This window comes from Salvelinus fontinalis, chromosome 17, assembly GCF_029448725.1.
Source record: "Salvelinus fontinalis isolate EN_2023a chromosome 17, ASM2944872v1, whole genome shotgun sequence".
Classification (NCBI taxonomy): Eukaryota; Metazoa; Chordata; class Actinopteri; order Salmoniformes; family Salmonidae; genus Salvelinus; species Salvelinus fontinalis.
The window spans coordinates 2,326,531-2,339,968 of record NC_074681.1 but is presented as its reverse complement, the minus strand read 5'-3'; the positions used below and the strand labels follow the sequence as shown (position 1 = coordinate 2,339,968).

The window sequence follows — 13,438 nt, the reverse complement described above, 5'->3', positions numbered from 1 at the left end:
TTCAGTTACAGTCCGTAGAAACATGTCAAACGATGTATAGAATCAATCTTTAGGATATTTTTAACATAAATCTTCAATAATGTTCCAACCGGAGAATTCCTTTGTCTTCAGAAATGCAATGGAACGCAAGCTAACTATCACGTGAACGCATGGTCAGCTCGTGGTTCTCTGGCAGACCTCTGACTCAATCCCCTCTCATTTGCCCCCACTTCACAGTAGAAGCATCAAACAAGGTTCTAAAGACTGTTGACATCTAGTGGAAGCCTTAGGAAGTGCAATATGACCCCATAGACACTCTGTATTTGATAGGCAAAGAGTTGAAAAACTACAAACCTTAGATTTCCCACTTCCTGGTTGGATCTTTTCTCAGGTTTTTGCCTGCCATATGAGTTCTGTTATACTCACAGACATCATTCAAACAGTTTTAGAAATGTCCGAGTGTTTTCTATCCAAATCTACTAATTATGTGCATATTCTAGCTTTTATGGCTGAGTAGCAGGCAGTTTAATTTGGGCGCGCTTTCATCCAAAATTCCCAATGCTGCCCCCTACCCTAGAGTAGTTAAGGGAGATGCAGAATGTACAGTCGTGGCCAAACATTTTGAGAATGACACAAAAATTAATTTCCACAGTTTGCTGCTTCAGTGTCTTTAGATATTTTTGTCAGATGTTACTATGGAATACTGAAGTATAATTACAAGCATTTCATACGTGTCAAAGGCTTTTATTGACAATTACATGAAGTTGATGCAAAGAGTCAATATTTGCAGTGTTGACCGTTCTTTTTCAAGACCTCTGCAATCCGCCCTGGTATGCTGTCAATTAACTTCTGGGCCACATCCTGACTGATGGCAGCCCATTATTGCATAATCAATGCTTGGAGTTTGTCAGAATTTGTGGGGTTTTGTTTGTCCACCCGCCTCTTGAGGATTGACCACAAGTTCTCAATGGGATTAAGGTCTGGGGAGTTTCCTGGCCATGGAACCAAAATATCGATGTTTTGTTCCCCGAGCCACTTAGTTATCACTTTTGCCTTATGGCAAGGTCCTCCATCATGCTGGAAAAGGCATTGTTTGTCACCAAACTGTTCCTGGATGGTTGGGAGAAGTTGCTCTCGGAAGATGTGTTGGTACCATTCTTTATGCATGGCTGTGTTCTTAGGCAAAATTGTGAGTGAGCACACTCCCTTGGCTGAGAAGCAACCCCACACATGAATGGTCTCAGGATGCTTTACTGTTGGCATGACATAGGACTGATGGTAGCGCTCACCTTGTCTTCTCCGGACAAACTTTTTTCCGGATGCCCCAAACAACCGTAAAGGGGATTCATCAAAGAAAATGACTTTACTCCAGTCCTCAGCAGTCCAATCCCTGTACCTTTTGCAGAATATCAGTCTGTCCCTGATGTTTTTCCTGCAGAGAAGTGGCTTCTTTGCTGCCTTGACACCAGGCCATCCTCTAAAAGTCTTCGCCTCACTGTGCATGCAGATGCACTCAGACCTGCCTGCTGCCATTCCTGAGCAAGCTCTGTACTGGTGGTGCCCCGATCCCGCAGCTGAATCAACTTTAGGAGACGGTCCTGCCGCTTGCTGGACGTTTTTGGGCGCCCTGAAGCCTTCTTCACAACAATTGAACCGCTCTCCTTGAAGTTCTTGATGATCCGATAAATGGATGATTTAGGTGCAATCTTACTGGCAGCAATATCCTTGCCTGTGAAGCCCTTTTTGTGCAAAGCAATGATGACGGCACGTGTTTCCTTGCAGGTAACCATGGTTGACAGAGGAAGAACAATGATTCCAAGCACCACCCTCCTTTTGAAACTTCCAGTCTGTTATTCAAACTCAATCAGCATGACAGGGGGATCTCCAGCCTTGTCCTCGTCAACACTCACACCTGTGTTAACGAGAGAATCACTGACATGATGTCAGCTGGTCCTTTTGTGGCAGAGCTGAAATGCAGTGGAAATGTTTTTTGGGGGATTCAGTTAATTTGCATGGCAAAGAGGGACTTTGCAATTAAATGCAATTCATCTGATCACTCTTCATAACATTCTGGAGTATATTCAAATGACCATCATACAAACTGAGGCAGCAGAATTTATGAAAATTAATGTTTGTGTCATTCTCAAAACTTTTGGCCACGACTGCAGTTGTGCTGGTTTTACTGTCATGGTTCTATTGTCAACCTTTTCAACTGGTGTCTTGCCGATGTTGTCGTCATAAAATGAAGGCGATTTCTATACTAGACTGGAACATTATGTGAATGTTCTTAGTGTGTTCATGGATGAGATTGAAATACTGAATTGTAGTTGGCAGTGTTTCTGTTATTTAGTGAATATAATTCAGAGATTCATTTCCTATTTATGTAAAGTTATTTAAAATATGGGTTGGGGCAATGTCAACCTTTGTCCTATCATGATTATGTACCAATTAAACATTATGATATGATGGTATCGCCACCTATTGGCCAATAATAATAAAATAAAAACAGCGAACTAGAATGCTACAGCTGAACGAATCATGACGAAATGTAATGTTGAAAGCCTGGGCAGAGGCTACGTTCAGGCAAATATTATTTTATAATACTCCTTTCTGGTGGAGGGGCTTCAGTATGGAACAGGTTTGTATGTGTGTGTGTGTGTGTGTGTGTGTGTGTGTGTGTGTGTGTGTGTGTGTGTGTGTGTGTGTGTGTGTGTGAGAGAATCTCCATTGCCTTCTCCTAGCGCCCTCTCACTTCGCCTCCTTCTCAAAACCCATTGGATATGAAAGCCAGAGGAGGCCCCTCCAATGGGTTTTTGAGAAGGAAGCGAGGAGAGAGGACACGAGAGGTATGCCATTGAGATTCTCCCAATGCCTGTGTGGCGTACACATGATGGATTAGTGACAGTGATGAGGAACAGTCTGACAGCATTTACGATGATACAGCCTCTGCAGAAATCAGGACATTCATACTAATTGCGCTTCGCGGAGCAGCGCAGAGCTGTTGTCAAGGAAGTGTGTTTGTGTTTATTCAGGACCTGTTGTCCCAGCTACCGTCAACCAATCACGTCAATGTGGAGCTATACAGAGCCCTTCAGCATTGTTAAGACATTTGGGAGTCGCAAGGCGACTATGGAGCTCAATTTGACCTCTGCATACGTCCGGAGGCTCCGCAATTGCATCACACCCTCCATATAAGAGCCTCCAACCCCATTTTCTGATCAAGCATAAACTGGCTTTTAGGTTATGGATAGAAGCAGTCTACCGTCCTCAGAAATGGATAATAGCTGCTATATTTGCCTCATAAAATAAAAGTAAATAAATAATAGTGGTTGTTGTATCTCTCATAAAGCTCTGATTGAGAATAGCCTGTGCTATAGCACTTTAGGATAGCACCTTCTTATGGTAGAACATTTGGGACATAAGCTGCTGTTCATACCTTTAAAGGTACTACATGTAACAACAAAACAACAGAGCACGTCTTTTTGTCAATTGACTTGGGCCAGCAAAGCTGTTGTTGTCAAATTGACTAGGAATAGGCAAATTACTCTCACTGTCAAACGATCATTTTGATTTATGGATGGTAAGTCCTTGAATCCATAGCTGTCTATGAATTTGAAAGTGTTTACATTTCTCCAGCCTCATCCCACACCCCCAAAAAATGACCCCTTTGTTGGGGTGCCCGCTTTGTTGTTGTTGGAATCCCAGAATACAATATGGTACAAATTACAATATTTTTATGGTATGAAAAACTGTTTGCTGAGTAATAAGTCCACCATCACAAGGGGTATGTAGGCCTACATGTTTTTTAATCAACAATCATTTTCACCATGAAAATCATATTTTATGCAACACAGGAAAATGATGTAAGAATTTGATCTTGTTTATTCAGCAACTTCTTTTCCCTGTAAGAAGAAAGACAAGAATGGATCAGTATTAACAATGAACATGCAATATATACTCTATATATTCAAAAGTATGTGGACACTCCTTTTCATGAAGCTCCCGATGAACAGTTTTTGTTCTGACGTTTCTTCCAGAGGCAGTTTGGAACTTGGTAGTGAGTGTTGCAACCAAAGACAGAATATTTTTTTACACGCTACGTGTGAGCTTGTGTGGCCTACCACTTTGCGGCTGAGCCGTTGTTGCTCTTAGACGTTTCCACTTCACAATAACAGCACTTACAGTTGACCAGGGCAGCTCTAGCAGGGCAGAAATTTGACAAACTGACTTGTTGGAAATGTGGCATCCTATGACTGTGCCACGTTGAAAGTCACTGAGATACTCAGTTTTGCCAATGTTTGTCTATGGAGATTGCATGGCTTTGTACATGGATTTTCTACACCTGGCAGCAACTGGTGTGGCTGAAATAACCAAATGCACTAATTTGAAGGGGTGTACACATACTTTTGTGTATATAGTGTATCTTAAATACGTTTCATTGAGTGTAAGAGGATTTATTGACTTCTGTGAAGACTGAATCGTAGATGGTGTTGATGTGGCCATATCTGAGCATGAGTCAGGTGTAGGTTTAACAGCAGTACTGTACCTTTCCAGTGTCGCGGGTCTTGGCTCTGAGCTTGTTGACTTGAGTCTCAGCGATGTCAGCACGCTCCTCAGCCTCCTCCAGTTCATGCTGAACCTTCCGGAACTTAGACATGTGGCCGTTGGCTTGTTCCTCCTGTGTGAGGAACAGAGAGGGAGAGCACAACATCAGCATTCAAAGTTTGAAGCTTCAGGTAGAAAATTAATATGATTTTTTTTAAAGGTATTTTAAAGTGTTTTATTGACAGATTTAGGATTGCACTGTATATAGGGAGATAGATGATACAGCAGAGAAGGTGAGTGGTGTAACTGGGCATCAAACCACTGCCTCCAGTGCCTATTGTAAGTATTCACCCACCTTCACATTTTGTTTTACAAAGTGTTATTAAAATGGTTTAAAATTTAAAACAATTGTCAACAATCTACACAAAATTGTCTGGAACATATGCAAAACCATATGGAATCTGTTTTTTTCAGTTCAACTGCTAACATTTTGATTTGTTTTCATTATGTGGTATGATTTCTCATTACATTATTTATCGAGAAATATTCTTCAAACTGTCTTGTAAAGGAGAAGGAGAAAGGATCATCACGCAAAGTGTTAATTAATTGTACAAAAAAATGGCAAATATATGAATTATTGTTGATGATGAACAAAGCAATGTTATCCATTGCAAATGAATGACATAATTGCGTTTTGGGGTATATTTTGTAAATTAACTTTTATGATTATATATTTCATTATATATGTGATGGAACATCTTTTAAGAATGATTGAAAAATAAAACACTATATCTTGACTCGATAAGTATTCACTCCCCTGAGTCAAGACATGCTATGAACAAATTCATTTGGCAACAATTACAATTAGAGTATTTTTTGGCTATCCTAAGTCTATAAGAGCTTTGCACATCTGAATTGTGCAATATTTACCTATTATTCTTCAAAAAATTATTCAAGCTCTGTCAACTTAGTCGTTGGTCGTTGCTTGACAGCCATTTTCAAGTCTCACAATAGATGTTTTAAGCAAATATTTGTCAAAACTGTAACTAGGCCACTTAGGAATGTTCACTGTCTTCTTGGGAAGTGACTACAGTGTAGATTTGACCTTATGTTTTAGGTTGTCTTGCTGAAAGGTAAATGTGTCTCCCAGTGTCTGGTGGAAAGCAGGACTGAATCAGTTTTTCCCTCTATGATTGTGCCTGTGCTTAGCTCCATTCCATTTTTTCACTGAAAAAAATCTCCCTCGCCCTTGTCGTTGACAAGCATATCAATAACATGATACTGCCACCATCATGCTTGGAAATATGGAGAGTGGTACTCAGTGATGTGTTGGGTTTGATTTGCCCCAAACCTAACACTTTTTATTCTGGAAAAAAAGTTGATTCCTTTGCTACATTTTATACAGTTTTACTTTAGTGCCTTTGTTGCAAATAGGAAGCAGGTTTAGGAATATTCTGTACTGGCTTCCTTCTTTTCACACTTGTCAATTATATTAGTATTGTGGATTAACTACAATATTTTTGATCCATCTAGTTTTCTCCTATCACAGCCATTAAAGTCTGTAACTGTTTTAAAATCACCATTGGCCTCATGGTGAAATACCTGAATGGTTTCCTTCCTCTTTGGCAACTGAGTTAAGAAGGACGCCTGTATCTTTGTATTGACTGGGTGTATTGATACACCATACAAATTATATAATAGTTTGTAAGCTTTCCAATGATATCAAACTCAACCATTTATCTTTTCCAATGAGGAAAACACATGGCTGTCTCATGGTAGTGGGGTCAAAATAGGTCAACTTTGAATACCTCTATCGCCATAATGTTTTGACATTCAGTTCCAAAAAGTAACTTTCTGACCACTTCTACCATGGGCAAATATGTATGGCAAGTTATGTTCAAATCAAAAGTTGATTGAAATCAAATGGAACGAATTAAACAGATTTAAACTGATGGACATTTTACCATAATTCTCTTACCAAACTTTGCATCTGCACAGTTTCTCCAGTAAATGTGTATTTTTTAAAATGTTTTATTGTGTAAATTGTTAAAAATAGTAATTGTGCATAGAGTTGTATGCTTTGTTAAACTTTATAAATCAATGTTTTTTGTTTGGCATCTTTTCGCTTTGACATTATGGAGAGTTTGTGACCCTCCCCCCCCCCCCAAAAAATAACGATTTCAATCCCACTTTGTAACACAACAAAATGTGGGGGGGGGGGAAATCCAAGCGGGGTGAATACTTAAATAAAAAGCTGTATGTGATCCAGCACGACCACTAGAATAGTCCCCCTCCTTCAAGTTGATAAAACATAGACATAGGAGTAACTTAGAAATTTGCAGAATTTCTTCAGCAATTACTTGCGCTATCAATTGAGTCATTGGTGGCTGATGTGCAGTAGCAAACACTTTCTTCAACTTGTAATGTCTACTCGGGAAAAAATGTGTTTTTTGAAAGTGTGCTTCGAGAGTATTTGACTTGCTCACCGCTTCCTCAGCCTGTCTCTTGTAGGCTTTCACTTTCATCTGCAGCTTATCTACCAGGTCCTGAAGTCTGCCAACGTTCTTCTTGTCCTCCTCAGTCTGTGGGACAAGATCAAAGAGTCAAAGTCCAGTAGCTTTATACACAAACCTGTCTGTGTTTGTGTCAACCCACTGGGCAAAGGCATCAATTCAACATCTATTTCACGTTGGTTCAACGTATTTTCATTGAAATGACGTGGAAACGATTTAACCAGTGTGCCCAGTGGGAAGTGTTTGAAGAAGGCGCTTTCTCTTACCTGGTAAGTGAGCTCCTTGACTCTGCGCTCATACTTGCGGACTCCCTTGACTGCGTCTGCACCTCTTCTCTGCTCAGCCTCCACCTCAGTCTCAAGCTCACGCACCTTGTGTAGAAGAAATGAACGTAGGCATTTGTTTGAGGGGGTGAAATCAGATATAACAAATCTTTGTTAAACAGGGGTCGATTCTTCTACTCAGTCAAGGAGGCAAAATTGTTGTCTGTTCCTATGTACTTTTACAATTTTCATCAATTTTCATTGTAATGATAACAGATTTTCATGATCTAGATGGGTTATTGACAGAAAGTCAATGCTCCTGTGTATTTTTACAGTGGATTCGGAAAGAATTCAGAACCTTTTTTTTTTTTCCACATTTAGTTACGTTAAAGCCTTATTTTATCCTCATCAATCTACACACAATACCCCATAATGACATCACAATACCCCATAATGACATCACAATACCCCATAATGACATCACAATACCCCATAATGACAAAGTGAAAACAGGTTATTTGAACTGTTTGCAAATGTATTAGAAAGCTAAACATAAATATCTTATTTACTTAAGTATTCAGACCCTTTGCTATAAGACTCGAAATTGAGCTCAGTTGCATCCTCTTTCCATTGATCATCCTTGAGATGTTTCTACATCTTGATTGGAATCCACCGGTGGTAAAATCAATTGATTGGACATGATTTGCAAAGTCATACACCTGTCTATATAAGGTCCCACAGTTGGCAGTGCCATGAGATTCTCTGGTCTGATGAAACCAAGATTGAACTCTTTGGCCTGAATGCCAAGCGTCACATCTGGAGGAAACCTGGCACCATCCCTACGGTTAAGCATGGTGTGGCAGCATCATGATGTGGAGAGGTTTTTCAGCTGCAGGGACTGGGAGACTAGTCAGGGTAAGATGAACAGAGCAAAGTATAGAGAGATCCTTGATGAAAACCTTCTCCAGAGCGCTCAGGATTTCCAAAAGGACAACAACCCTAAGCACACAGCCAAGACAATGCAGGAGTGGCTTCGGGACAAGTCTCTGAATGTCCTTGAGTGGCCCAGCCAGAGCACGGCCTTGAACCCGATCGAACATCTCTGGAGAGACCTGACAATAGCTGTGCAGCGATGCTCCCCATCCAACCTGATAGAGCTTGAGAGGATCTGCAGAGAAGAATGGGAGAAACTCCCCAAATACATATGTGTCAAGCTTGTAGAGTCATACCGAAGAAGACCCGAGGCTGTAATCGCTACCAAAGGTGCTCAACAAAGTACTGAGTAAAAGTTCTGAATACTTATGCAAATGTGATATTTCAGCTTTTTTATTTATAATAAATTAGCAAACATTTCTAAAAACCTGTTTTTTCTTTGTCATTATGGGATATTGTGTGTAGATTGATGATGAAAAAAATATTGAATCCCTTTTAGAATAAGGTTGTAACGTAACAAAATGTTAAAGTAAAGGGTTCTGAAAACTTTCCCGAATGCATTGTATATAACCAAATACATTTCCAGCAATCAGTCTTTCAATCCACTCTAGCCTCATTGAGAACCAGACTTCCCGAATCGGAAAGCCTGATAAAAATGGCATGAAGTTGCTAAAAAAAGGGTGGAAACCTGGTGTAAATCAGTGACGCCTCACTAACACGCCAAAACAATCAAATGACTTGCTTGGGCAGAGAGTGTTCAAAGGAGCTGTAATGCCTTCATTTAGGGGGAGGGTTCTGGAAAGGTAACATCCAATAAAATTGGAGCTTCCATTCTAGGCGTTTCGGCTATACAAAATTATCCAGACCTCCAAAGGAGGTGTGACGACAATGTGATTTCGAAATATGGCTATGCAAGACATAATCCACCCGAATCCATTCTGCTGTCAACTCACCCTGGACTCCAGTTTCTGGAGCTGCTTCTTGCCTCCCTTCATGGCCAGGTTCTCAGCCTCATCCAGGCGGTGCTGCAGGTCCTTGACTGTGATCTCCAGGTTCTTCTTCATCCTCTCCAGGTGAGAGCTGGTGTCCTGCTCCTTCTTCAGCTCCTCAGCCATCATGGCCGCCTGAAATGGTAGTGTGTTTAATTTACGTACCAACTGTCACCAATCATAACGTCCCTCTGATATCTTTGTTGTTGTAAACGAGCCCAGCCCTGGGTGACAAATCAAGTGGATGTAATTCAATATATCATAAGGACTCACGTCAGTGATTGCCTTCTTGGCCTTATCCTCTGCATTTCTAGCCTCCTGGACGATGTCCTCCACCTCTCCCTGCACTTGCACCAGGTCAGTCTCCAGCTTCTTCTTGGTGTTCAGAAGGCTGGTGTTCTGGAGGATGAAACAAAACCCTTTGTTTGAATCTCAAGAGAACTTACAAGTCACAAGGCAGACAAGGTATGTTTGGTTGAGTTGAATGAGAAATGGCTTAGAGCCGTACCTGGGAGTGCAGCAGTCCAACGCGCTCGCTGGCGTCGACCAGCTCAGTCTCAGCCACTTTGCGGCCTCTCTCAGTCTGCTCCAGAGCAACTCTCAGCTCCTCAATTTCAGCCACCATCAGACCGTTCCTGCGCTCCACCATGGCTACCTGCTCCTTCATGTCCTCTGAGACACGGACAGCGTCATCAAGGTGCAATTGGGCATCCTGGGGTTCAAAATGACATAGGTTCATTAGGACTTGTGGAGGTAGAGGCGATAGGATTGGCGATAGAACTGTTCATTGGTAAGAACTTCCCCAATATCCCTACCTTTCTACAGTATATTAGTCAACACTATTCAATTCCTCTGATCTATTATTTTCTACAGATTCACAAACAAATCCCTCCCCATGTTCAGATCTTTGAGCCTGATATCCCAGTCCCTCTACCTTGAGCAGTCCTTGGACGTTCCTCAGCTGTTTCTGGGCTTCAGCGGCCTGCCTATTGGAGTGGCTCAGCTGGACCTCCATCTCGTTCAGGTCTCCCTCCATCTTCTTCTTCACCCTCAGGGCGTCATTCCTGCTCCTGACCTCAGAGTCCAGGGTGCTCTGCATGGAGTCGACCATCCTTTGGCTGTTCCTCTTGATCTGCTCCATCTCCTCGTCCTTCTCAGCGATCTTCCTGTCCACCTCACCCTTGATCTGATTCAGCTCCAGCTGCACACGCAGAATCTTGGATTCCTCGTGCTCCAGTGTTCCCTGGACAAAGACAAGTTGGGTAAATTGTGTTCAATACATTTGGATGTGAATAACACAAGGAACTAAATATATATAACTACAATAAACACCAATACAGGGAGCATTGTAATGTAGCTGGCATTGGCTATTGTTACACTGCTTTTCCCATCAAACAACGGCAGTTTGTACCTCAGCCTCCTCCAGAGCGGTCTGGATCTCCGACTTCTCTGTCTCCACAGTCTTCTTGGCCTTCTCCAACTCATGGATGCTCTTGCCATTCTCTCCGATCTGCTCAGTCAGGTCAGAGATCTCCTCTGCACACACAAACACAGGAGCAGTTTAGACTTGGGAGATTTTCAGTAGATATCCCAACGCACTGAAGCTGACATTGAATCATAATAATGAATTCATTATTTACTCAGTAGTTCATATGGTCTTGAAAATCGAATTGCTCCTGCTTCCTTGGGTTTTTCAAAGGAATACCGATTACAAGTTCAAAAACTGATATTTTATACCATTCTAAAATGGTGTAATAGAAATTGATGGTTACAGTTTCCTACATTTTCAAAACCCTAGTCAAACATGAGCCAAGTAAAACTGCTGACAAATGCTCACGTTGCAGGTTCTTGTTCTCTCTCTTCAGAGTCTCCAGATGATCCAGAGCCTCCTCGTACGAGTTCTTCATCTTGAAGAGTTCAGTGCTCATAGAGCGAGCCTCCTTCTGAGCTCCTTCCAGCTCAGCCTGACCCTCCTCATACTTCTGCTTCCACTCTGCCAGGACCTAGAGGAATCCGTGAGATTTTCATTAGAAGTAATTGATGAAGAGTTTTGAATCAGAAAAATGCTACAATTATACCCCAACTGATCATATAGCAGACAGAAAATGTCAACCTAGCGTGAGGTTGATTTATTTTCACCTTGTCAAAGTTCCTCTGCTTCTTGTCTAGGTTGGCGGCCATTGCGTTGGCTCTCTCAACGTCAATCATGAGGTCCTCCACCTCTCCCTGCAGCCTCTGCTTGGTCTTCTCCAGGGATGCGCACTTGGAGTTGGTCGCCTCAATGGTTTCCTCAGCGTCCTGCAGACGCTGGGCCAGCTTTTTCCTATTGGACGACAGAGGGTGTAGGAATGTTACAATATATATGGACCCTCACCATCCACACGCTATATTTGAGTTTTGCTGTTGCGTGTGACTCACTTGGCCTCCTCCAGCTCCTCTGTGCGCTGGATGGCATCAGTTTCATACTTAGTCCTCCACTGAGCCACCTCACTGTTTGCTTTGGACATACCACGTTGCAGCTCTGCCTTGGCCTCCTGCTCCTCCTCAAACTGCTCTCTCAGGAGGTCACAGTCATGGCGGGCAGACTGGACACCGTGGGCCAGGGCGTTTTTAGCCTGTGAGAGAGAAAGTGAAAGACAAAGAGATATTAGAGAGATAGTAAAACAAATGACAGTAGAAGCCTCTGAGGGTGGCGTAGTCACCGTCTATATGAAGATATGGCTATAAACTCTGTGGTCGGTGGTATCCGTTTTGTGTCCCTTACCTTGACCTCCTCCTCAATCTGCCTCTTCAGCTCCTCAACCTGTTGGATGAAGGCCTGTTTTCCTCTGGTCAGCTGAGACACCAGGGCTTCCTTCTCCTCCAGCTGGCGTCCAAACTCACCTGCAGGGATAGAGGGAAATCTCGTTAATGGGGTCTCTGACCTCCTAAGATTGAAAATGTATTTTTAGGTATCGTAGGGCAATGTTTTGTGGTGAATATTACGCTAGAAACTATTGTGGACTGGACTATCAGGATATAGCCCCAATACGTTATTGTGTTTTACTGAAGGAAAGCATCAGTTTGTTGTTCATTGTTGATGATGGTACCGTTTTCTGTCAGGAGTCTGGCCCTCTGTCCGCTGATGTCGTTGACCTGGCGAACATTCTCATCATTCTTAGTCTTGAGCTCACTCAGCTGGTCCTCAAGAGTACGACACATCTTCTCCAGATTGCCCTGTTAGTGAAACATGGTCCATCATTACTTTATATATGGGACTCCTGTCAGCTGCAGTTGAATGGGAATGTAGTTGACCCTCCTCAACACTGCTTGATCAAAACATCACTACTCACCTTAGCCTTGGCGACGGCCTCCATGTTGCTGGAGAGGTCATCAATCTCCATCTTGTACTCGCTCTTCTCCTTCTCTAGCTTCTGCTTGACGCGCTGCAGGTTGTCGATCTGCTCCCCGAGCTCAGCCACACTGTCGGCCTGCTTCTTGCGCAGAGCGGCGGCTGTGGCCTCATGCTGCAGGGTGGACTCTTCAAGATCACGACGCAGCTTCTGGAACTCAGCCTCACGCTTCTTGTTCATCTCAATCTGAGCAGCAGTGGCGCCTCCGGCCTCCTCCAGCCTCTCGCTGATCTCCTCAAGTTCCCTGGAGAGATCGGCCCTCTGCTTCTCAACCTTGGCCCTGGCAGCACGCTCAGCCTCAATTTCCTCCTCCAGCTCCTCAATACGAGCCTAGACCAGGGGGCAGGAGCAGGGGGGATGAACACTACAATGCAGATGAAACAATTTAATGTGTTCATACTAAGCCAGTTCCACTAATATATTCAGTAGAAAGTTTCCCATGCAGGAACCAAAACCACAACTGTAAGAAGCACCATCTTTACAATAGTAAGAAGCAACAGTAAGAAGCACCAGGAAAAATGTGTGAAAAAAGATTAATTGTTTTCAGGAAATGAAGGAAATGATTCAGGTGTGGGCTTTCCTGTACTGGAGCTGAGATCCTGTACTGTACCTGGAGTTCCTTGATCTTCTTCTGCAACTGAGCTCCCAGAGACTGTTCATCCTCAACTTTGCTGAGGAGCTGGCTGGTCTCAAACTCCTTTCTAAGAATCACAAACACGTAGATTGCAGAGTTTTGGTTTGATAGTGTAAAGAGAGAGTATCATGCCATTCAGTTAGCTTTTAAGAATCACATGCAAATGGTAATTCATAATTACAAGAATTAG

The 13,438-nt window shown here is 42.6% G+C and overlaps 1 protein-coding gene across 1 annotated transcript in view; it reads right to left on the bottom strand.

The window, feature by feature from the left end:
- Positions 1-3,766: 3,766 nt before the first annotated feature.
- Positions 3,767-13,438, bottom strand: part of LOC129813557 (myosin heavy chain, fast skeletal muscle-like) — a 32,666-nt gene continuing 22,994 nt past the window's right edge. The window contains exons 25-40 of the mRNA XM_055865868.1: positions 13,225-13,315; positions 12,555-12,944; positions 12,312-12,438; positions 11,987-12,105; positions 11,641-11,837; positions 11,362-11,545; positions 11,060-11,225; positions 10,634-10,758; positions 10,157-10,465; positions 9,731-9,934; positions 9,496-9,621; positions 9,187-9,357; positions 7,304-7,408; positions 7,011-7,106; positions 4,526-4,657; positions 3,767-3,881 (exon numbers count right to left, since the gene is read on the bottom strand). Coding sequence (XP_055721843.1) covers positions 3,861-3,881; positions 4,526-4,657; positions 7,011-7,106; positions 7,304-7,408; positions 9,187-9,357; positions 9,496-9,621; positions 9,731-9,934; positions 10,157-10,465; positions 10,634-10,758; positions 11,060-11,225; positions 11,362-11,545; positions 11,641-11,837; positions 11,987-12,105; positions 12,312-12,438; positions 12,555-12,944; positions 13,225-13,315 — 2,563 coding nt within the window. The 3' untranslated portion in view covers positions 3,767-3,860. The remainder of the gene's footprint in view (positions 3,882-4,525; positions 4,658-7,010; positions 7,107-7,303; positions 7,409-9,186; positions 9,358-9,495; positions 9,622-9,730; positions 9,935-10,156; positions 10,466-10,633; positions 10,759-11,059; positions 11,226-11,361; positions 11,546-11,640; positions 11,838-11,986; positions 12,106-12,311; positions 12,439-12,554; positions 12,945-13,224; positions 13,316-13,438) is intronic.